At 50.2% G+C, this 24,234-nt stretch overlaps 1 protein-coding gene across 1 annotated transcript in view; it reads right to left on the reverse strand.

The window, feature by feature from the left end:
* The window catches only part of usp34 (ubiquitin specific peptidase 34), a 50,812-nt gene that overhangs the window by 17,997 nt on the left and 8,581 nt on the right, over positions 1-24,234 (reverse strand). The window contains exons 4-43 of the mRNA XM_036520873.1: positions 24,180-24,230; positions 22,877-23,026; positions 22,702-22,769; positions 20,525-20,717; positions 20,174-20,235; positions 19,956-20,037; positions 19,761-19,853; positions 18,464-18,589; positions 17,940-18,069; positions 17,478-17,608; positions 16,646-17,376; positions 15,917-16,131; positions 15,095-15,210; positions 14,265-14,392; positions 13,792-13,881; positions 13,471-13,566; positions 13,202-13,284; positions 11,657-11,811; positions 11,425-11,538; positions 10,360-10,459; positions 9,508-9,667; positions 9,205-9,331; positions 8,465-8,612; positions 8,071-8,171; positions 7,263-7,472; positions 6,647-6,772; positions 6,147-6,269; positions 5,692-5,775; positions 5,442-5,528; positions 4,616-4,816; positions 4,276-4,358; positions 3,985-4,025; positions 3,760-3,884; positions 3,299-3,451; positions 2,509-2,613; positions 2,202-2,257; positions 1,451-1,755; positions 777-940; positions 439-504; positions 4-150 (exon numbers count right to left, since the gene is read on the reverse strand). Of these exons, the coding sequence (XP_036376766.1) occupies positions 4-150; positions 439-504; positions 777-940; positions 1,451-1,755; positions 2,202-2,257; positions 2,509-2,613; positions 3,299-3,451; positions 3,760-3,884; positions 3,985-4,025; positions 4,276-4,358; positions 4,616-4,816; positions 5,442-5,528; positions 5,692-5,775; positions 6,147-6,269; positions 6,647-6,772; positions 7,263-7,472; positions 8,071-8,171; positions 8,465-8,612; positions 9,205-9,331; positions 9,508-9,667; positions 10,360-10,459; positions 11,425-11,538; positions 11,657-11,811; positions 13,202-13,284; positions 13,471-13,566; positions 13,792-13,881; positions 14,265-14,392; positions 15,095-15,210; positions 15,917-16,131; positions 16,646-17,376; positions 17,478-17,608; positions 17,940-18,069; positions 18,464-18,589; positions 19,761-19,853; positions 19,956-20,037; positions 20,174-20,235; positions 20,525-20,717; positions 22,702-22,769; positions 22,877-23,026; positions 24,180-24,230 (5,526 nt within the window). The remainder of the gene's footprint in view (positions 1-3; positions 151-438; positions 505-776; positions 941-1,450; positions 1,756-2,201; positions 2,258-2,508; positions 2,614-3,298; positions 3,452-3,759; positions 3,885-3,984; positions 4,026-4,275; positions 4,359-4,615; positions 4,817-5,441; positions 5,529-5,691; positions 5,776-6,146; positions 6,270-6,646; positions 6,773-7,262; positions 7,473-8,070; positions 8,172-8,464; positions 8,613-9,204; positions 9,332-9,507; positions 9,668-10,359; positions 10,460-11,424; positions 11,539-11,656; positions 11,812-13,201; positions 13,285-13,470; positions 13,567-13,791; positions 13,882-14,264; positions 14,393-15,094; positions 15,211-15,916; positions 16,132-16,645; positions 17,377-17,477; positions 17,609-17,939; positions 18,070-18,463; positions 18,590-19,760; positions 19,854-19,955; positions 20,038-20,173; positions 20,236-20,524; positions 20,718-22,701; positions 22,770-22,876; positions 23,027-24,179; positions 24,231-24,234) is intronic.

A 24,234-nucleotide genomic window follows, 5' to 3' on the forward strand; every position in this document is an offset into this window, starting at 1 on the left:
CACCAGGTCCTGAGACATCTCCTCGATCTTGGTGATGAGGTCAGTGAAGAACTCCGTCATGTCCTTCTGCTCGCCCGTGTTGAGCGGCTGCTTGTCCATGGTGTAGGTCTTGCAGAACGGCCGCGGGTTGTAGGCCTTCCTCTCGCTCTCCTGCGGAGCACAGCCGTGAGGAATCAGCACAGCCGAGAAAAGAGGGACAGGAAAAGAGGGAACGAGGGGGGGGGATAGAGCCTACTCAAACCAGACTGAGATTTCAAGACTTCCCTGGGTGAAAATACCTCAAACAGTTTTCAAGGGTACCATGGGAACCCTGAAAATGACAGTTGCAGAGAGAGAGAGAGAGGGTGCAGGATAAAGGGAAAAAAAAAAACAAACACGGGGAAGAGTCAGGGAGAGCTGCCAAGACAGGCTAGACTCCTGCCGGCCGGAACGCCTCACCATGAGATACGTGAACATCTTCTGCAGCTCCAGCAGAGTGGTCTTGTGTTTTATCTCTTCTGCGTACTGAGGGTAAAAACAGAAGCCAGAGCATCGGGTTACAGCAGCTCTTGCTTGCCGGAACCAGAATTCCAAACATCAAAACCATTCAGAATCTATCGGTTTTGGTGCATTTTCACAACAGTTTTCTCACAACCGTTGAATTAAAAGAACAAGTACATTTGAGATAACGCAGCCGAAGATGAGTGAGATACCACGCACTTCTTCGTCTACTACCTCAGCAATGACAGCAAAACGATGAAGAGGAGGCGGAGGAAGACGACGAGGAGGCGGCTCACCTTGGCGGTGAAGACGGCCTGCCGAGCCTCGGGGATCATGTAGAGCTGCTGGATGGTGGAGGCCAGGTAGCAGGTGGCGCCCAGGTTGGTGAGCCCCACAAACCTGCATTCCGCCCGCACGTCATCATGGGGCCAGTAGTCCCACTTGTACGGGGCGTGAGAAGCTGAGAACCAAGAGTTCACCATGACCCATTACTTGGAATAGTGAAAACCACAGAAAGGGGTGTTTCACTTAGATGCAACAAGCATTTATGACTCAGAAAGCCACTGACTTCCTGTGTACTTGGTAATTCTAACTAAACACTGTTCCTGGTGTTGGTTTTAAATTACGTAGGTATATTTTTCAAATTAATAGAAATATACCATCTAATATGCAGGTAATACCGTACAATACCGTAAAGGAAATTATGGACCACTGACCACAGACTTAAGTGCCCTTAACAGCCCTTCTGCATTTGACATGGTAGCAAATCAATACCTGCTGCCCTGAGCTAGAATATAAAACGCACATCACTGAGAAGACCATTGTTGGTCACCATAATTGACCATTGCTTTGGATGGAATCCCAGACACTTGTTTTACAACGCAACTCAACCCCAACGCTGGAGGAACATCTTCCAGCGTGCAGCACGCTACACATTTTTTTTTAAAGGCAGGACCCTGGTGTGGCCTACCTTGCATGTGCTGAGACATGACCCAGTTGTGGAGCAGCCGGTAGTTCTCCACAGAGCCCTTCACCACCTCCACCAGCAGGTCGTAGGCAGCCGCCCTCGCCGAGTGCGACTTGCACTTGGGCTGCTGCCGGTCCTTCAGGCTGGGCAGCATGAAGAGCAGGTTGTAGACGTCCCGCAGGAACTCCTGGCCCTCGCGGGAGAATTTGAAGGGGGGCTTGTGCTTGACCACGCTGGTGGCCAGGCGCAGCAGCCCCGTCAGACCGTCATCCTCGATGGTCCCGTCCTGCTGGTCCAGGATCTCCCTGCTGGAGGAGGGCCACGGAAACACGACACCGAAGTCAGCTCACAAAGTCACCCGGACCTGGCCTAAGCGCTTCTCACCGCGTGAGGCTACAGCTACTTTTCTCATATGGTCACGTGGACGGATTTACCATCACTTGATGCAGATTCAGTTAGTGACAAGGACTCATGTTGAAAATGCAGCCCTATCCCAAGTTCAACATAAACTCGCACAGAAAGGCTTTTCTGACATAATGTAAGACAAACCAATGCTGGCTGACATCTCTTCTTCGTTCAACAGATTCTTTTGCGGAAAGGAAATTCAGAACCTCACAGCAGGCTATTTTCAGCTTAACTGAAGTGCAAAGTTCAGGCAACTGCAGTCTAACGTTCTAACATTAGAACGGCGCTACCATATTACAACCTGTTTATTCTGAAACGTGATAAGCGATAAAGGATTCGCTGCACTCACCTCCGTATGCAGTCGGCCAAGTGTCTCGCCAGGGCGTCCAGATCCAACAACGTGGTCTAAAGTGAACGGACGGTTAGTGACCACTCAAGTGGGAACAAAGAAGGGCTACTCGGACAGGGCTCCCAACTTAACTTCACCTCTAAATGGCACGTCATTTTTTCATGACGTTTAATTAACCAACAGCAAGACAATTCTGAGGCCACAACACAAAAGGTGTTTTGAGATTTCCTGTGAGACTACCCGATTCTGCCTAGTCACCGGTGCCTGAACAGGCTTTATTTGTATCTTTACGCTCGTGGTGCCGCACCTGGCTGGCGTCCTTGACGTGGATGTTGTCGATCAGCTTGCACAGCAGCCAGAAATACTCCTTACATCCCGTCCGCAGGAGGGGCTCCTCCTCATAATCCTCCACCTGCGTGCGACGCAGCACAGTGGTTAAGGAGCAGGACTCGTAGACAAAAGGTTGCAGGTTCAATTCCCTGCTAGGGCGCCACTGCTGAGCCCTAGGGCAAGGTACTTAACCCACAATTGCCTCAGTAAATATCCAGGTGTGTAAATGGATAACATTGTAATTGCAAGTCGCTCTGGATAAGAGCATCCGTTAAATGACAATAATGTAATGTAATGTTATATAATGCAATTTGGCAGAGATGCTCCCTACACGGCACAGTGAAAGATGCTGGGAGAGTATAAGGGGGAGTGTAAGTTATCTGTCTTTACTGATTAACTCCTCTGAGCATGCTGGTGTATCTCAGGAGCCGAATGGTGAGCAAAGCAAAAAGCCGTTTAACTACCCAGTTTCAAACAGCGCTGAAGTACTGAATACAGCCAGATGAATAAATTACAAACAGGCAATTACAAGCACCAAAGTAGCATTTCTAAAGCGATATATTTATCACCAGAACAGATGAACTATAAATTGCTCAGGGAACAGAATTCAAGATACCACAATTTAAATATGGCCTTTTTTACTGTCAAATTACGAGATGAGATAAGGTTTGCGAGAACAGTCAAAGCGGATGTGAAACGGGACAGAGGGAGGGTGCACGATGATGTGTGTGAGGGACAGGTCTGCGAGGGCCTCGCCGCTGACATACCCGCAGCGGCTTAAGCGCCTGGGCGTCGGGCAGGAACTTGAGCAGCGTGGAGGCAGCCAGCAGCAGGAAGGACCTGTTGATGGACTCGCCTCCCTCCAGGCCCGACAGCGACAGCTTGTACAGGCCGTTACAGGCCTCGTGCCTGACCGCCGCCTGCAACACAGTCACAGGAAGAGGAAAGATTGCCATTGTGCATCTCAGGAAACCAACCAACAAAATCCACTCCATTTAAGGTAAAAAAAAAAAAAACCCCAATGACTTCATAGTTAAGGTCAAGCATTTGTGATAAGTAGAATCAAACAAACAAAAGACCGCGAACAGATGTGACAATCGTGCAAGATCACCGACTGTAAAGAGAAAATGTACGTCAGCATCAAATCAAATATAAAGGACATGATCCGCCCCTCCCTCCTGCCAAAAAAAAGCCTGCCCCCCTCTCTGTGTCAGGCCAAGCCCCTCACCTCAGGCACCAGCAAAGTGAGCTTCTTCAGCCAGTCGTGCAGGTGGTCACTGTCAGCCAGGCTGGACTTGACCAATGAGCAGCAGTGTGCCCAGCTCACCAGCAGCCACATGGAGTAGTGTGTCACTGCAACACAGCAAGCACATCTCCCAAAATTAAGCACCGACAAACAAACATGCCTGTTCATCACACAGTTATAACAGCAGCTCCTGAAAGCTGCACTGACCTTCATGGCGGGATCTGTGGTCTGACTGGGCCTTCAGAGCCCTATGGGAAACAAGAGGAACTCTGAACAACAAAACATAGCCAAAGCAGAACAAAAAAGGCTGCCAAGAAAGATAAAGTAAGGCTTTAACTGCATGTACTGAAGCAAATTATCATTACACTAAGAGCGGTAACAGTACATTTTCCTGGTCATCTTTTGGCCTTGGAGAACCCTTAATGACAGCCCCATACCAACAGAACAGACACCACTTGTGCGCCTCCAAGCAGGAAGTGAAGGACTGTGTTCCCTCACCTGTGTGCAAGGTTGTCGTATGTGTAGGCAACATTTATTAATCGCTGGATTAAGTTGGTCCCTTGGACAAGGCTTAGAAAAACCTATAAAGACAGAAGGAAACATTCTTGAGACTGCTGGCATGAGGTACATCAAAAACAGAGGCAAACGACAGCCAAAGTGACTTGTGACAGAGCAGTGTGAAAAGGATATGCAAAATGGCAGCACAGAGATACAGAAAGAGCTACGGACCAGACAGAGAAAAGACGACAAAATAGGGAAAATCGACAACAAAAACAAAGAATGAAGACCGTGGGGCGCAGGACGAAAAGCTGAAATTTAAAAGGAGAATTTGTTCTACCTCAGTAAGCCGAGGAATGTGTAACCCCTTCCCATGATCCCCTGCTCCCTTGCGGGACTTCCCAGGCCACGCCCGCTTGCGCTGAGTGTCCGTGAGGCCGGACCAGGCGAAGACATCGTGGTAGGCTAGGTCCAGGTCCGCCGGGTCCACGGCAAACTGACAGATGAGCTTCAGCAAGCAGGCCAGGCAGTCCAGCAGCCACTGCGCACAGAGGAACACAGACAACGGATGTCCCCCGACTGCTTCTATATTCATTACTTCCACACTCCGTTCCCCCTTCCACTGCTGGAGCCACGTCAAGCCCGGCGGTCCCACAATCAAGCTCGGGCCAACTGAAAACATTTCCCACTGTAGCACCCAGGATGTAATGCACTGGGCTAATTTGAACAGAAGGTGAGATAGACGCAGTTGAAAATACCCAAACGAGAGAGAATAAACAAACAAGTTCATAGGGTTCCTAAGCTTTTGTTCCAAAAACAATGCTAACGGCTAATTAGACAGATACACTTCGTGGATTATCGACCAAAATCTCCAAGTAACAGCTCCTTCTGTTTGACAGCTCTGGCACCGGCTCTGGCAATGTCATGACACAGTTGGCTAACCCTGCCCCTGGCCCGCTTTTAACCACGGTAGCATTAAACAGATTATGGGACCAGAGCCCCAGTTTTTGCTTAGCCTGCAAAAAAAGGCCACAGAAACCCCAAGGGCACCACGCCTGGCCAGTTGGCCTAGTGATGAATGTCCTACACCCAGTATTCATGCTGTTGATTGGATTACACCAGTAATTTAATTTCTTCATGTGAGTGCAGGTGTCAGGGCTGCTTACCACTGTCCAGGACTCCTGGTCTTTCGGCTCCAGAATAGCGGAGTTGAAAATCTCAAGCAGCAGCTGAAGACCTCCAGACGAGACAAACTGAAGAAACAAAATGAAGAAACAAGGGCAAGTGGAGAGGTAAGACCGGTGTGCAAACTGAAAGGCATGTCGATCCAGCATAGTGCCAGGGCTGAAGGACAGGAACGACCCAACTGTAATGCAGACATGAGGCAGCACTGGTTTTAAACTCTGTAAGCATTACCTTGCAGCTCCAGGAGTTCTTGCTATTCTCAATCTGGTCCTCACTCGAGTCATCAGAGTCGGGGTACAGGTCACTGTAGCTCCCCTGCAGTTGAACACACAACTCATGAGACATACGTTGGAGCGGAAGACTACAATCCCTAATCAACAGCTGAAAGCAGTCTCTAAAACCAACTTTGCTTCTTGAAAAAAATTCCTGGGGAAAAAGGTCCCAATTATCATTTTACGTACATCTATCTCACTGGAACTTTTCAACAGCAGTGACAAGGCAGATTTATGCGTGCTTGGTTCATTCAAACCAACACAGTCCGGGTTTAACTTCTTCCCAGAAGCTACCAAGGGCACTCATAAAGCAACTGCTAACGCTACGAAAACAGGCTGAAACAAACGAGGACATCGGCTGGAGTGAAACACGTGTTCACACCGGTCCCCCCAGCTGATATGATGGGGCCGTACCGTGGACTCCCTCCGGATGCGCCGGTTGGGTTTGCCAAGGGCCTCGATGATCTCCAGCGCATACAGCAGCTTGTGTGGGCTCTTTATCCTCAGCAGGTCCTTCCAGCAGAGCCCGTCACTACCCTGATTATGTGGAGGGGGGGGATGCATCGGTCAGGAAAAACAGCTGGGGTATAGGGGATAGGGGATAGCCCCCATTAAACTAAGAGATTGTCTCCATTCAGCCAGGGGACAACCCCAATTCAGCAAGGGGGCGGTGTCCATTCAGTTAGGGGAAAGCTCCCTTTTAGCAGGTAGAACAGTAATCATTGACCTCAAATGGGTAAATTACAGAAACTGTTAATTCCTGCAGTGGTCTCACAGTTGGTCTTTTATGTCAACCTGATGATGTGGTTATACAGCACACAAATATGTAATAGAGTATAGAGATAGTACAGTACAGAAACAGCAAAATTTGCTGTTAAGTTGGTCTGTGACGGCCACGGTGTTGCGTCACTGACCGTCTCATCGGAGATGTTCTGGAAGGCCAGCAGCATGTTGGGACAGGTGGGCAGCAGCATCAGCAGCTCCCACACACGCCGGGACAGGTTCTCTGCATGGAGGTGCAACTCCTCACACCGAACACTCTGCAGGAGGAACACACACACACACGGACAGACACACACACACGGACAGACACAGACACAGAGTAAGCCTGTCTGGTGTGGCGAGAGAATCAGCAATGCTACTGAGCAAGACACAATCACTCAAAAGAGGCCATGTGAGTGAAATGTGTGCACCAACATACAGCCAAGGGACCAGTGGAATACTCCTTCCCAAAATGAAGCCCCTCCCTCAGGCAGCAAAGAGGACGTGTAATGGAGTGAACTTCCCCATACCTCCAACATCTCAGAGTCAAGACTAACAGCATCCCCACGTCCTCTCTTTGGAATACTACAATAATTGTTGTATAAGGTGCACAAGATATAACACTGGCCCCGGGGGTCCAAGAAATAGGGGTATTCTACTCCCAATTAATCATCACAATCTCACACTAAAATGATTAACAGCAACCATGGCGATCAGGGGTCACAGGAGGAGGTGAAAGGGGGCGGTGCCCGGTGCGGCCTCCTCTACCTCTGTGTTCTCCAGGGCCCTCTCGGCACTGGGGGGCTTGAAGCAGGCTAGCATCTCCAGCAGGTCGAACAGCGTGGTGAGGTGGGGCTCCTGCAGCAGCAGCAGCATGGGGATGTTGTCTTTCTGCGGCGGGGGCAGGCAGGAGGCCGGGAGCTGCACCCCCTCGCCCTTCCGCTCTCGGCGGGGCGCGCCCAGGGACACGAAGACCATCTGCGGGACGGGGGGCGCGGCACACACACAACACTCTCATCCACAGTTCAGGTGACAACCAGCACTCGGCTTTCCTTCAAGCAGTTATTGGGCGTGTTCGATTTTAAAAGGCCTTTTCAATGAATATATTTCTGCATGTTAACTCGGTATTTTTTTTTTTAAACATAACAAACATAAAATCAACGTAAGCAGTCCCTTACAGACAAAGGTTACGCCCTGATGTTAATTCAACAAAACAAATGTGAATATTGCAAAGTGAAAGTTAATGTGAATTTGCTGACTGCTCACCGTTGACTGAAATCAATGAATAGCCAGAAATTTTTTGGTTTGGTAACATCATAAACAACCCCTTAAAATACAGTGAGACCTGGGGCAGAAGATATTCTCTCCAAAACAACACAGACACAGCATCTTGTCAGTTTGAACTGTGTTTCAGAGCACCTGAGGACAAGCCAAACAGGGCAATACAACTGTCATAAAAATGTGACCATCCTGAAATGACACTGAAAATGGTGCCTATGCAAAAATGTTACCCATGATGCAGCTGGGTGCTACAAATAGCGGCTTTCACACATGAAGGGGAGGAGAAGGGAGTCACCTGCATGTCTTTGAAGCCCAACTCATGCAGGGTCTTCTCATCGTAGTCGGTGGTCAGCTCGTGTCCGGAGGAGATCATTCGGACCGGGCCCATCAGGCCTCCTGCACAGAGAGGTTCCAAACGTTAGCCCCGCAATGCTGCCACCATTTTCAGACCACCCACCACAGCAAGCAAGGAAACTGAACAAGCAGCCGACTCTCCACTAGACGCTTGCACATGAGACAGACAGGTCATATTGATCAACAGGAAGTAGATGCTATCACAAATACTATTATCTACTTTCGACAACTTCTCCTTTTGTACAATTTTCAGAGAAGGCTACAGGTGATCTGCACAGATCAATGAAGAGTGTGAATGGAGCCTGGGTGAATGGGGTGGGGTGGGGGGGTATGACCTGGGAAGTCTCCCTGTCGGCTGCTCTGGCCGAACTCCTGCAGCTGGGCCTGCTGGTTCATCTGCTCCTTCTGCAGGTTCTCGTACCAGTGCGTCACCTCCGCCCGCAGGTCTGCCACCTGGTCGCTGGGGTACATCTCGATCGTCATCTGCGCACCCAAAGAAGAAAGGGAGACGAGAAGGGGCTCGTCATTGGTTACAGGAACACCATGTCCGTCACTCCCTTTCATGGACAAGCATTTCAACACTGACTGACTGACTGAATGAGACAGAGAAATATGCGTTTGCAATTAATATTTGTGAAAATGACTTTGTCAAGGCCTCAGTCTCCCAGACTTGTTTATTTTTGAAGTGTTGGGCTTGATAATGGAAAGGCTTAATTGTCAAGCAAGGAAACTGAAGGAGGTGCAAATTTAAGAGCAGAAACACTGCACAAAGTGTGAACGTTTGTGTTAATTGCAGTTCAACAGTACAAACACTCAGGGAGCTGAGTGAGACAGAACAGCAGAGCTCCCAACTTCCAGCTGTTAGCAGGGCCCTCTACCAGGGGCTTCATAACTTGCCTCATACCACACTTGGGTGCCCATGTCATTAAGTGTAACTTTGAGCGTGATCAGGGCTGTTCGCTGCACAAAGAGTAACACATGCTCGCTCCACCACACAACAGTTTGTCTCCGCTCTCCACCCAAGCCCTCCCTCCATTAGCCGAGGCAGGGAGCGCCCTCGTCGGGCTGCAGGCACCTTGTCGGGCAGGCCGGCGGGTTGGCACACGATCCTCAGTGGCAAAGACTGCTTGTCACTCAGGGCCTTCAGGTGGCTGCTGATGCCCGTGCCCTCAATCTGCCACTGCCGCAAGTGGTAAGCGAACCTGCAACAAGAACAAGACACCCGGCTTACGCTGGCACAGCCCAAATATGCCCTGTTGGGTTTGATGGTGACCGTGATGGTGGTCTGTTCTACATCCGATGCAGCTCCTGCCTGCTCGCCTGTTCAGGCAATAGGGTGTCAGCAGGTCATGTGACAGGAAGTGCCGGGCCTCTGTACCTGCGCCGGAAGGCCTCCAGGTGAGTCTTGAGCATGAGAAGGCCCCTCTCGATGATGGTGAGGCTGGAGTGAGGGTCCTTCTCCAGGTTCCCCGACGCGATCATCAGGCTCTCCATGCACTTGCTGATGAACTCCTGCTCCTTCTCCAGGCCTGTTTTGCCTGGGAAACACACACACACACACACACACACACACACACGCACACAGAAAACACATGTACATACAGACACATGTGGATATGCTGTCAGCAAGAGACTGCCATCAATAATTTCATTCATTTATTGTTGTCCTCTATTAAGGGGAATCTGCACAGCTCGCACCAGGAGGACATAATTTGTTTACAAAGTACGCATAAATCCATTTCTAACAAAAGCTTCACATATGAGCGACAGAACAAGAGAACATTGTTTGCTGGCTCACTGCTCCTGAGAAAAGTACATACTGATAACGATCTTTACTGGATCTGAAGTTCTATGTGAATATCAGGCTTATCTCAAAGATGAAGCTCACTCCAGTCACATCACTCCAGTCTCTCTGAGCTGCACCTAAACAAATCTCAGCCTCTGCACTGCATATACAAGGTAATTTCTTTCACTACTTGTTGTTATGAAAACTACTGAGAACAAGCAGCAGCTCTAGAATCAGTAGGACTCTCTGTTTGGCTTTCTATCAGCACAAAGGACCATTCGAAAACATGACTCATAGATCAACCGCTCGCAGCGCAAAAAGCGAGAGGACAAATACCACAGTAGGAAATAAAAGGCGTACGAACAGTTTCACGTTCTGCAGCGCGCTCCGAGGCTCAGCCTCCAGCACTGTGGGAAACCCCCCCGCCCCCCCGGAGACACTCACCGTTGATATAGTAGGAGTTGATGTACTGGATGGCGGCGCGACTGATGTCGGCTGACTGCGCTCTCAGGGCGATGCCCCACAGCTGGTCCATACCACACAGCTGGACAGAGAAGAGGAGAGTGTGTTAGGGGTGCACGTGTGTGTGTGTGTGTGTGTGTGTGTGTGTGTGTGTTTACACTACAGCTAAAAGCCAGGACCACTAACACCTAAACCAATTACAGCTTTACACTGTTTATCACTGTATAATAAATGTAAGGCAGGGTTCAAATGCAAGTGACCCTGAACACAAGGAAAATTAGAACACTACTGCAACATGACCACAGGTAGTGACATCGGCCAAAGCAATACAAGTGGAGCGCGGGCGCATTCAGAGGCTGTGGCATAGCTGCATAGCTGTAGGAAAATGGGTGAGCCTACCCGAAGTTACGGTGAAAAAAACTGTATAAAAGCTGGGCAAGTACCCAAGGGATTGAGGAGTTCGGATTCCAAATATGGGTAATTCAACCACAGTGTTATAAATGTACGGGCTGTTCCTCGCCCTTACCAAAACAGTTGCTTTCAAAGCAATAAAACAAGCTGGCCAGAGCATTCTTTGTGGAACTATAAACAACCCCGCAGTGATCAAACAGGATACATCTCTATCAATGGATGGAGCACAAGCTGTACCGATTGCTGACACCCTTCTACAAAAATTCCTTTCTCAGAAAATGTTTCACTTTTCTTGAAAATGAAAGATGAACTTCCACTGGATGTGAGCATGTGCCACTTGACTCGCGCCTTGATTACTTTAACATCTATCCAGGAGAAGCATCTACAATGACGACCTGGCCAAGACAGTCACAGAGCCACAGGAAGGAAGTGTGTCAGTACACAAGAATGTGCTGGTAAGAGGTCTGTTAGAGGGCTTTAAATGACAACGTTAATACGGGTACACATGTAATCTCTTCACTGCTACAATATGCGTGTGTGTGTACATGTGTGCATGTGTGTGTGTGTGTGTGTCAGAAAACAGGGAATGAGGAGCCTGTTGAACTCCTGAAACGATGCTTTCGGGCCGGTGCTGACCTCGCAGTTGGAGCCGCTGTCGTAGGCGCTGGTGGCCAGGCGGGCCAGGTTACACAGGTGCTGGAAGAGGTTGAGGCCCGTCATGCTGATGGTCTCCGGTTTCAGCTGGGGCATCTGAGGACAGACGGACCGCGTGAACCCTCACGCGCCCCCTCCCGGTGTTACGGGTCAGAGGCGGGACGAGAGCCCGAATGAGACGGGCGGCAGTCTCACCAGCGGCGACACCACTCACCTTCTCCAGGAAGAGGTGCTTGTAGGTCTCCATGCCCATGGCGTGCTGGTCTTTGCTGCGCACCTGGTTGAGGAACCAGTGGAGAGCGTCGTCGTAGCACTCCGAGTCCTCCACAAGGCAGTGCCACAGGATGTCCACCTGCTCCAGACTCAGCCCTGAGGGGACAGGGAGGTGGAGAGGACAAGGGCAAGGAGGAGATGGGGGTGGGGACAGGGACGGGGAAGAGAAGTCAGGAGGGAGGGAGGGCAGAGAGGAGAAAAGCGGGGGGGGGGGGGGGGGGGGGGAGGCAAGGAAGAAAGAAACTGGTGTCACTAACGTCATCTTCACACCCCAGCTACACCTCCAGTCACACACACAAGCCCAGCTGATACCCTCCTGCTTCGTCTCTGGCCCCGATTTTTTTCTGGAACCGTTTCTCGTGCACCGCAAATCATGTGCTCATATCCTTTTGAACATCAACAGTGTCATCTGAAAGGCCTTGGTCTGAGGGGGTGAATCATAGCCCTTAGACGTGGTATAAAATGATCTTCATTTGTATGCAAGCGGAGGTCGCACTGTGTGGGCAGGCAACTTATTGTTTTGTTTAGGCAGCAGTGCTTCAAGTCATTTTCAAGTCGTCCATCTGCATAAATAGCAAACCGCATGAACTGAATGTTAAATTTTCAGATGGGCTGACACATTGTTCCCAGCCCAAAACTTTTGATTCACTAGTTTTGTTCACAGCCCATCAGGGGAGAAGCCACTGCAAAGATGCTGCCAGAGAAAAAAACACCCCCCTCGCTCTGAATTACTGCGCTGTACGAGCCCCGCCCCTGACCATGTGCCGCCGTGGCGTTTCTCTGCAGTCCGTACGGAGAGCCGTCTATAGCCGGGGCACAAACAAAACTTAGCCGGGAACGCCCCCCTCGCCCCTTCGTCCCCCCGCCCCTCCCCCCCCGGTACGCAGAGCCGGAGGATGCTGAAAACGAACGGGGGATCGGGTTCCGTCTTCAAAGATTTATGAGGACAATCCCTCTGTGCCGGGCCGGAGCTCATCGGGTTACGCGTCTGGGTCGCCCCGGCGCTGCTGACACGACCGGCGGGTCCCCAGGGGCTGCACTCGCGGCGACGCGGGGCTCTTAATCCACCCATGCACCGCTGGCGCTCTCTCTGCGGCTTAACCTCACATGCTCCCCTGGCATCAACTTACAGCAGGCTTTCAGTGCCGCGTCTCTGCCTTTACACCGAGCAACTGTCAAACATATAATCTGTCTTTCATAAACATGTTACAGAGTGACGCCCTAGATAAGACAGCACTGTAATCATATATTTAAGAATAAAACTGTCCCCCCCCGATGTGTTCTCTCATTACAAAGATGGCTGTCAAGCTGAGGCAGCTGTTGTCCCTATCGCAAAACCAAGGCTAACAGCAATGTTTCTCTAATATTTTCACTAAATATTCCACAGAGGCATTTCTGTAAAGCAAGGACACAGGTGAGGCAAACACCCAGCAAGACAACAGTGCAGTGTTTGTTCTGAATTGTTTTTGAATGACGAGGAGCTTACTGAAGTGGTCCGGGGAGCCCAGGGTGGAGAAGACGCAGGTGAGGAACTGCAGGCGCACCTGGACCTCCGCGCTGTGCCCGTACCTGCAACGAGAGAGCGGGGGCGGTTCTGTGATTTCAAACCACTGCGGTCGCTGTAGAGCATGAGGCCACTATACTTAATACTCCTCCACCTCCCAACCCCACCCCAAACATGCATTCTCGGCCGAACGCTTTGGTAACACTGTTGCACGGGTCATGGAGGGGCTTTTCCGTCAGCCCGAAACTCACAGTGCAAACTTGTGCCGCTTCTCCCGGACCTCCTGGATGTAGTGCAGCAGGTTCTCAAAGAACAGCTTCATCATGTGCAGCTCCTTCTCCGCCCACCTGCGGGAGCAAAATGCTGTCAAGCGCACTCCAGAGTTACAATAATCGCTGAGTAAGCCTGCCCCAAAGGGGCTATGTGGGTTTCAGGGAACACAGGCTGCTCTGCACGATGCAAAAATACGACCATGAATGTTACGACATACGAGCAGCAGAGAGATTTAACGGCAACTTCAGCCCTCTCTTTATGGGATGACGCTGCGGAGGAGCGCTGGAGGCTCAGCTTACATGGTAATCCAGTGGGTGTCATAGCTGCTCCCAAACTGCTGAAAGGTGCCGAAGAGCTTGGGAAGGAGGCGCAGAGAAACGACCACCGATCTGGGGAGCGCGAGCGGCAAATGGACAGAAACACCACAAATTAATCACGCTACCACCAATCACCACAGCTCTGCCGAACCGTGACTCTATAACAGGGGTGCTGCTATGCTGCAGTACTGAGCAATATTTCATTCACAAAACTACCGCATCCGCGGTCACCTTGCCACTGTCAAATAAAAACCGATCACCTACTGTTAATTTACTTTCGTGACTAAAAACGTCCACAGCACCAACACGGAGGAACGATCACAGTGCTGTTCGCGCACGATGTGGCGCTGTTGGGTGTGTAACTTCGATCAGGCTGTACGTTAAAGGATCCAAGGATCCGTGGAGCGGCCGGTACATTTCCCATGAGCCACCTGGGCGCCCCCTCCCGTGCTCACCGGTGGTGGGCGAGGTTCTCCAGGCAGCCCTCGATGAAGCGCATCCGGATCTGCCGGTCAGTGAACCAGCACACCAGCGAGCACAGCAGCTTCTCCGCCTCGTTGATCAGGCCCTCCGACAGGTGGATCTGCAGGGGAGACGATCGACACCACGCTCCTTCAGCACACCGCACGCACCGTGGCACCGGCCAGCTCTGAACGTTCCCTCCTTAAATGTCTGACGTATGTGAAAAGTCTGTCCGCAACAAAAAATACTGCGCGCAATAGGCACAACACAATGCTTACATGACTGGCTTAAAAGAGTATCTCCTACTAGCCAGGCTCTTTAATATGCGATTCTGTGGTTCACTGGCCCCTCTGGGACAGGATTAAACACATCTGTGTTTGCAGGCGCTGCGGCATTCTCCATTAACACAGGTGAATAAGTAATGCTTGAAGGCTTCCCCTGAACCAAAACATTGACATATGACATAATGCTGCAGCCAAGTAAAGAGCCGTTTCGAACAGAAACCAACCAAGTTTGCTGCACAGCATTACTGCTTTACGCACCATTAGCACTACGTTAGGGAGTGAAGCTAATAAAACTTTTGCATATCAAACAACACTACAAAAGAGATGTCACGATAAGAATCAACGGGCAGCCTGGTAAGCAGTCAGACAAACCACTCAGAGTAACTTCTGACGGTCAGCTCTACGTTTGTGTGTACAATAACAGGAACCTCGGCCACAGCGTAACGCTATCTCTCTGAAGCAGCGGGGGCCAGGTTTAAACGGAAAGAGGCCATCTCTCTCAGCGCTGTGGGCCGTTATGTAACGCAGCCGGTCCTCACCGCATCCTCGTCTTGCACCAGGTCCCACAGCAGCGTGTTGCCCTTCTTACACACGTTGTCCAGGTTGATGTCGGTGACGGCGTGGCCGGAGTACTGATGCTTGTGCACCGAGGGCCCTGCGTGTGCGGAGGGGGGAGGGAGGGAGGGAGGGAGACAACCAACCAGCTCAGTACAGAACGCAGCGGGAGGGAGACTTTCAGTGGCACGACTGACAAGGACGCTCTCGTGCTCAATGAGTATTGATCATCTGCGCCAACTCCTTTCGAAGGAGCGCTCCGGTCAAACATCTGTCGGGTTTTCGGGTTGTACGTTTCGTCTGAAGAGCTTACATCCACAATTCAGAGATGATCCTGACATGCACTAAACTCTGAATCCAAACCTTACCCATATCTGTGAGCTATGACCTGTTAGCTCCCTCAAGGCCTAGGATCTACAGATAACAGACTGACAAGCACTTTGCTTGGCAAATCGAAATAGTCAGAACCTCCCTGTGAACAAAGGGCATGTGAAGAGCCACAGTTCTCGCCTTGCCAGCAAGAAAGGAAAAAAAAAAATCAATGATTAAGCCGAGCGCTTTTCCCCCCATACATAAATTAACTCTGCAGGCACAAGCCGACCAGATGGTCTTTGGGAATTTGGAAGAGGTTCAGTTCTGGGACTTCCTGCCAGTTGGAACCACCTCTAAACTGTGAATGCGAATATCTGGTACAGAGCCTTCGCATCAAAACGATGAATTCTGACCTGCTTCAGCATCGCTACAAACTAGAAAGGGCCAATCAGACGGTGGGCCGGTGGCAAGGGGGACGGACTCGGCCTGCTTGCCTTGCGCCAGGTGCTCATGGTAGATGGAGGCCAGGTTGGGCAGGTGCTGCTGCAGGTGCGAGGTGAGCTCGGCGTGGGAGTTGATCTGGACCAGCTCCTCCTCGCAGCCGGACTCCTCCCCGTCAAAGTCGGCCATGTTCTTCTCCGATTTGGCACTGACCTGGGAGCTGCTGCAGCTGACATCGTCCGCGCTGAGCATATCCTCCACCATGTGCCTGCAAAGGGGGAAAAAAAAAAATACATAAAATCGCTCCTGCGTCAGACGAGAGGGGGCTCATTCACGCTAGGCACAGTTTGGTTAATCGTGCCAAGGCTCCGTTTGTGTTGGTTTACTGGGCCACTCACGCGGCTGATTCATTCAGCTCATCAAGTTCATTTGCAAACGGAGTCAGTAATTTATCAAGTCGTCAGAGGGCTTGCAGTTTTATTCATTTACACATTCATCCACTAACTCATACAGAAACACGTTTGTACCCATGATGAATGAACTTGTTGACGTACTTCATTAATCACACTCTATTACACTAAAATTGATGAAGTCCACCCTGAGTTCCAACAGTAGCTCAGAATCCCTCCAAAGTTTCGTTTAAGCACGTGCATTTGCCTGCTCACCTTTTCACTGCTTAAACGTCACGTGAATGAGGGAGCACAGAGAGATACGTATCACTGTGGGTTGAGAATATTCCTCTGTCCACAATGTGGAGCGTTAGGACACAGAGACGTACATACCCCTCATGGTGGTGATGGTGGTGGTGATGATGGTGGTGGTGGTGGTGGTGCTGGGGTCCAATGAAGCGCCTGCAGTTGAAGAGCTCGTTGCCCATGGCCTCGCCCAGGAAGTCGCCCGACCGAGGGAGGCAGGGCGGGTCCTGGGTGCCGGGGGGCATGTGCGCGGGGCCCATCTCCCCCTGCAGGTCGTGGTCGGGCCCCTCGGGGCGGGCCGAGGAGGAGCAGGCGTCCAGCATCCTCATGCGGCCGTCCACGGACGACGATGAGGCCGCCACCATGGACGCCGCCGCCTCGGGGGTGAAGGGAAGGCCCTTAGCGCCGGCCCCGCCGCTGCCTCCCGCCCTGTCTACAGAGCCTTGCGAGTCCACCAGGCACAGGCCTCCCTGGGGCTGGGGCTCGCCGGCCTTCCGTTTCCTGATCTCCGTGGGGTCCCGGGGCTCCTTCTGTGCGCCACCCGCCGTTGCCGCCGCCGAGCCGTCGTCCTCCTCCTCCTCCTCTTCCTCCTCCTCCTCTTCCTCGTCGTCATCCTCCTCCTCCTCCTCCTTCAGCGCCTCGCTGTCGGCCATGTCGTCCGAGTGCAGCTCGCTGCCGGGGCTGCCGGCGGACTGGCTGGCCCGGCTGGACCCGGCCTCGTTGCTGGAGCCCTCGCTGCGGCCGCTGCTGCTCCCGGGCCCGCTGCTGCCCTCCTCCCCGCTGTTCGCCGTCTCGTCGGAGCTGCCCTGCATGGACTCCTGCCGGACAGCAAAAACGACATCGGGAATGAGAACGCACTCAGCCACTCAAACCTGCTGCTCCAGCAGCCGGCAGCCTCAGGGCGTCAACGGGCATGCACCTCTGTGTCAGAGAGCCTCTGCTGTCCCCGTTTGCTGCTGTTCATGATCTGCTCGTCCATCTCGATGTCACTCCCTCCGCTGTGGTGGGTGTCACTGTTGTCGCTGCTCTCGGGACTGGCAGCAGGCGAGCCTGAGACAGCCAGGAAAGGATATTACAGCGTGTTCCATTATGCTGCAGAAAGGTTACTTGGGGTAGATGGGTAATGAATTACAAGAAATCTCTGTGATTTTAACTGCCCGAAACCCCTTTTCCCACTGTAAAACCGGGACCGGCCTAGCATAAGCCTGAATTACAGTCAGCTAACCTGTTACAATAAGACTGCCTGTGGGGTTTCTGGGACCTGAAGTGCAGCGCATCTGCTGAATAACAATAACTTTCACAAAAGACAGCGCAGTGCTCCCGCAGGAAGAGGTCAAGCACACTCAGACGCCCTCCATTTTCCTGCTAGAGGGCCACTCACCCTTTTTATTGCCCATGGGGAGGTTGGTGTTGAGCAGAGAGGCGAAGGAGCTCTGCTTCGACAGCTGAGCCTTGGCGGCCAGAGCGTTGTTCCACAGCGCTTTGATCAGCATGGAGGCCAAGTACAGCGTCTGTCCACACGGGAAAGATCAGACACAACACGGCCAGGCCAGGCGACCTCTGCCACAGTGACCTGACACAGGACCGCAACTGCTGAGCGCTCAGGAATGAGGTCAATGCCGCGTCTATCCCTTACAGTCACCAAAACTAATTAACCGACGCTTAAAACAGAACAGAAAAACTTCAGACTTTCGAGTCAAAGGCCTCGCTACATAAAGTACATCACATTCCACACTTCCCAGACACGGGTTGATGACAATGCTGAGAGCGTGATACTGCAGCTGGTCTGTTTGCATACGAACAGTGACAGCAAAAAAATTCATTCATTCTACTAAATGAATCGTTCTGCTGGCAATGATAATGAGCGGTAAGTAGGAATTTCCAATTTTAGGGTGTCTAGCGTACCTGTTCGGTGTGAGCGCTGGGGTGTAGGCCCGACACCAGGTTCAGCACGTGCCGCAGCGGCACAGGGTCCAGGTTCTTGATGAGGGAGGGGAACAGGTCGTGGATGTACCGGCTGCAGTGCTTTAGCTGGACGGGGGGGGGAAAGGCGGGAATGCCCCATTACACAGCAGAACGCAGAGGAGTGACCTTGGGGGGTCGCGGCGCTCTCTCAGACCAGGGGTACGGGTTAAATCCTTCGCCTAGTCATAACAAAGGCCGCTTGATATGCAGCACTGGAGATTAATGGGGAGACATGGCTGCGCGAAGGACTTTCATCCTCTCCGGCGGGAGTCCAAGGGGATCGCAGAAATCTGGATAAACTCTGATCACATGAGCCATCTTGGCTTAGAGAGGGTCCCAACTGGTCAATTATAATTAGAGGTAGAACAGAACAGAACCAATGTGACACTATTAAATGTACTGACGATTGCTTCTAACGAAATCCTACTGATTAATAAACAGAAATGCAGCATGAAATATGTTCAGAAATATCGCTTCAGAAAGTGACTATTAAGTCTCTACACAATAAAGAAGAATCACGCAGCTACTTTAGGAAGCCAGCCAAAAAAAACCCAGCAAAACCTGCAAAACTGCAGGACAAGAAATGGGATCAGTATTTTGCAAAATGGTGTACATGCTATTCCCAGTTCAACCCAGTAAGACCGAGTAAAAATGAGCAGATCATATCAATGATATTCCATTTCCTTGAAAAGTGTATCAGAATGTTTGACAAACATATCTGGTCCAGATATGGACGACTGGGAGAGGATCAATGCCGGATCTTCTTCATGGACTCAGAATCACTGTACTGGCCACACATTCCTCATGATTTTCGAATCACTATTCTATTTAAAGCAGCTTCATTAAGCTTTATTTATCGATACGCCCAGCCGTTAAAACAATGACATCATCTTTGGAAGCAGGCTTGAGGAAAGGCGCAACCGGAATCTCAAGTCAACAGTCACAGATCAGATTAAAACAATGTTTTAAAAAAATGTTTTAGAAACAAACATAACGCAGATTTTTTTATATCTTATTTCCACAAAATAACCAGAGGCAGGTTTACACACTACACCCACCCCCCCCCAAAGAGTTCAGAAAATAAACCTGCAGTTTCAAAGTAGCAGCTTTTATCTCAAATAAGGAATTACAGCACGGACTCAGATTCGATCCCGTCCGATACGGCCGCCAGCCTCTTGCATACATTCCACTGTTGCTGATGTGTGGACCCCTCGTTGCCGCGGTGACTGATGCTCACCTGAGCCGCCGCCCAGATGCAGTCCACGTGCTGCGTGCTCAGCCTCCCCTCCGCGGCCAGGAAGTTCAGGATCACTTGGCACTGCTTGATGATCTGGAAAGGATGAAGAAAAAAAAAAAACGTGGCTTGAACGAGCCCGGCTAGCCCGAACAGGACAAGGGTGGAAAAACCCGCGTAAAAAGCGCGAAAGCTCACCTCGATGTGCAGGTTTGGTCCAAAGATGTGTTCAACCACATTGTTGTTAATTAGCCAGTCCGCTAGTTCCTTTGCTATTGACCTACAAACACATTTTGCACATTTATTCACGCATCATGCATCAACACCAACGTTTCCGTTCTTACTTATCAAAATGACGCGACAGAAAATCATTGTATAATACTTCAGACATAGTTCAAAATCGACGTCAGACTTACGTTTCGGTGTCTGACACCAATGACTCGTTATTGCAGACGTCGTTAAACGTGTGCAGCTGATTCTGGTGGAGAGAGAGAGACGAACCCTTTTCAGATTCTGTGTGCACTCACCGAGCCTGCACTCCTCATTACCCCACTGACTCCCTCCTCAACAGAAATGTAAATCAATACTCAATTACAACGGCAAGTCACAGTTACATGTAATTACAACAGCAGCTGCATCCAGAAGACGGCTATTCACAAGTAGAGCAGTAGCGTCCTTCGCTCGATCAACAGCTCACACTCCGGACACCAGTCCTGACAGAAATGGCTTTGAGGGGGGGGAGGGGGGGTCCTCGGGCAGAGCCTCACCGTGATTTGACTGAGTCCGGCCAGCCGCATGGTTAGTGTTGGGGACATGAAGTACTTGAAGGCGAGGTCCAGGCTCTCCTTGTCGAAGCACAGCGCACTGTCCAGGGGCTCCTTCACCGTGCTCCACATCAGGTCTGCCATGTTCCGCGCCGCGCTTTGACGCAGCTCCTGGTCCGACAGCTTGCACAGGTACCTGGCGGTGCCCACAGGGGGAGGCGCCGTCAGCTAACGTCACACACACACACGCACACACGCGCACACACATGCGCGCACACACACACGCGCACACACACACGCGCATATATGCTCACGCACTCATCTGGATACACAAACACATCATGCATGCAAGCATACACACTCACACAAAGCACACGAACTAGAGGAGAAAGCCTGCCCCAGAACAGAGTTGCTGGGCTCTTGCAGGTGTGAAATATATCATTGATAAATCCCAAAAATGGAAAAGTTCACAAGAACAACTTCTGAGAAGAACAAATTTGCATAGAGTAATGTTTAGAATACACTAGACAAGCATCAGATTGAGGTCTTAAATCCAGGCTGAGACAGAGCAGCAGAAGCAAGCTGTAATTTTCCGTAAAAATACCCAGAACTGCACAGCACCGAACGAACTTCACAGTCAGGATTTAAAAATATTTATGACTTAAGGTGAGAAGTGGGGTGCTGGTGGAATCAGCATGACTCCTGAATGAGAAAAGTGAAATCTCCTGAAACATTCTAGTCAGTCTGAAACGTCATCATTTAATCTGCCATCCTGGCTAGGCATTTTATTCTGCAATTACCAAAAATTCTTAAAATGTGACAACCAATTAAATCAGATTTCACCAAGTATTTTCAATCAAAAAAACAGAGATGGAGCACTGACTGACTCAAGGTCTGTAAGTTTCTTAACCAATCAAATACATACTCCACATCAGATCATCATGTGGCCTGGTTATGAAACACAGAGATGTTAATCTACTGAATAAAACAGTGGGTAAATGTTGCAAAAAAAAAAACCCACCGGAGCCATGACATGTGTGAAATACGCTCGTGTGTGGTCCCTAATTAGCGCTGGAGAAAAGAAGAAATTCAGAGATACTGGAATCTCGTGCCAGCCCGTCACGTGCAAGAACAGCTTCCCTTAATCAGGAAGCGCCCAGCCAGCGCAGCGACGCTAATCCCGCTCCCGCTGTTGTCACGTGACCACAGCGCACACCACTACCCGCTCGCCATCCACCTCCTCCAAGGTCATGTGAGGAGAGGAGCTTGGAGCCTGGCGACTGTTGCCATGGTGAGGGATGCTCTTCCTAGCAACCCGGCGCCGGGCATGTGCGCGGACACAGCCAGCGGATGCGATGCGGTAGGAGAACAGCTTCAGCACGCACTCGCCGTGTTTTCATTTCCCCCACTCGGAAAGACGCTCAAACGATACACAGCTTCAGTGTGTAGCTGCTGTATGTTTATTCACCACTTGAAAGACACACTCGAAGGAAACACCTCTTGAGCACCTAACTGCAGCGTATTTATATTTCCCACTTGAAAACAGAGACGCAAATAAAACCGCTTGTATGTAGCATATAGTCACTGTGTTTTTATTCCTCACACCGCAACCAAACAGCCTCAGCACGCAGTTGCTGTGTATTTATTCCACACTGGAAAACACACCCAAATAAAACGGCTTCAGCACAGTGCCTGTGTATTTTTTCCACACTGGAAAACACACCCAAATAAAACGGCTTCAGCACAGTGCCTGTGTATTTTTTCCACACTGGAAAACACACCCAAATAAAACGGCTTCAGCACAGTGACTGTGTATTTATTCCGCACTGGAAAACACACCTAAATAAAACGGCTTCAGCACACAGCTGCTGTGTATTTATTCCGCACTGGAAAACACACCCAACTCAAACAGCTTCAGCATGCGACTGCTGTATATTCATTTTTCACTGGAAAAAAAAACACACACACAAAAGACAACGGTCGCACATTCCCCACTCACAGACACACGCTCAAATGAAACACAGCTTCAGCACACAGCCACCACGTTTATTTTTCCACTCAGAAAAAAAAACTGAATAAACGTTCAGCGTCTAGCTTCAGCGTCTAGATTCCCACGAGTGACGATTCAAACGTGCGCGGCGTCGTGGGGGGAGTGGAACAAGCACCTGCCGCTTCCTTACCTGATCACGTAGGTGCGGAAGGGTATGATGTGCTGCATGACGGCAGGGATGTGCAACCATATTCTGATCTGTTGGGGGAACCGAACGCCGCGTTAGAGAAAAATGTGCCTCGAGCGAGGGAAGGGCCTCAGGCCCAGACACGAGGCTGAGAACCCCCTGCGGCGGCCCCACTCACGTTGGAGACGATGGTGATGAACGCGTGAGCGATGGGGAAAGGCAGCGTCTCTGGAGTTCCATACTCAAAGCAGTCCTTCATGAGGGAAAGGCCATGTTTTCCACAGAAGAGGCAAACGTACCGGAGCAGGTGCAGCGGTACTTCCACATCCTGTTTTGTCAAAAAAAAAAAAAAAAAAGGCAGGAGTGAGAAGACAGAGCGGCAAACGCACAACAGGAAATGAGAACTGTTCCTACCTGTAGCTACTGTCGCTACTGCTCTTTTGGCTCTCGGGGAAATAAAACACGGCACAATGGTTCGAGCTCTAGACCTGAGGATTTTGCGCCCGTGAGGAAGATAATTCAGGTTAAATGCACCTATAAGAATCTGCTGGTTAAAAGTAGGTTGTGGGCTGTGAAGAAAATACAGGGGGGAAAAAAGAAAACATGCAGGATACCTGCATGAGGATTCCACTACCTGAACTAAATGTAATAACCAAGTCTTCGTTTCACCCTTTAAATGTAGTCTGCAAAAATGAGGTGGGAGTGCAATACAAAAGGACCGACACTCTTATCAAAGAAAAATGTTAGTCTTTACTACTAAGTATGTCAGCAGATCTAACCTCACTTAATGTATATCAGAGGGATTTCTGCACCACTTTAATTTCAAAACATTTACTGGAAGCTGTTTACTGCACAAAGATGAAAGTGCCTCAGTCTACTGTGCAAATGAATCCTCTGATTTCAGACGGTATGGCTTGGCTCAATTGCTGCTGAAGACTGTGATTTATGGAAATAATGTTTTCCAACATATACACCACTAGCCATGCAATTAACCAATACATACTGCTTTAGAGTGTTATACGCATAAAAATGAAAAAACTTTTTTCTGGTCAGTTTTGTCCAATATTTACCATGCATTTCCATGCAATTCTTGTATGTAAAGAGTTTATGAACTAGTTTTTATAGACATTTTTAGACTAAATTCTATGCAGAGGTGATGTGCAATGGGCTGTGTACAGTGTTGGGCACTGAGCCTCGAGATGGGACACAGGTGTTCTTCACTGCAGTGGGCACTTAGCCTGCGTCCCTGCAATAAAAGCCAGCCGTAAAAGCAAAGACCTAACGAGCCACTCCTGATAAAAGCGCCTAAAAAAGGGAAGAGGAGGGAACAACGTCCAAAAACCCGCGCCGAAGAAGAACTTTTCTCAAGGATTCGTGACATTACAAATCCAAACCCAAACACAGTAAGGTAAAGCAATCAGCAGACCAAAAAAAAAAAAAATCTGCATATTTTCCTCCTGCAAATCAAAGCAAATACTTACGTTCATGTCACAGAAAGATCCTAGGATATTGCTTTCTTGAGCTGAAATGTCCTGT

Source organism: Megalops cyprinoides, chromosome 1 (genome assembly GCF_013368585.1).
Source record: "Megalops cyprinoides isolate fMegCyp1 chromosome 1, fMegCyp1.pri, whole genome shotgun sequence".
In the NCBI taxonomy this organism is placed as follows: Eukaryota; Metazoa; Chordata; class Actinopteri; order Elopiformes; family Megalopidae; genus Megalops; species Megalops cyprinoides.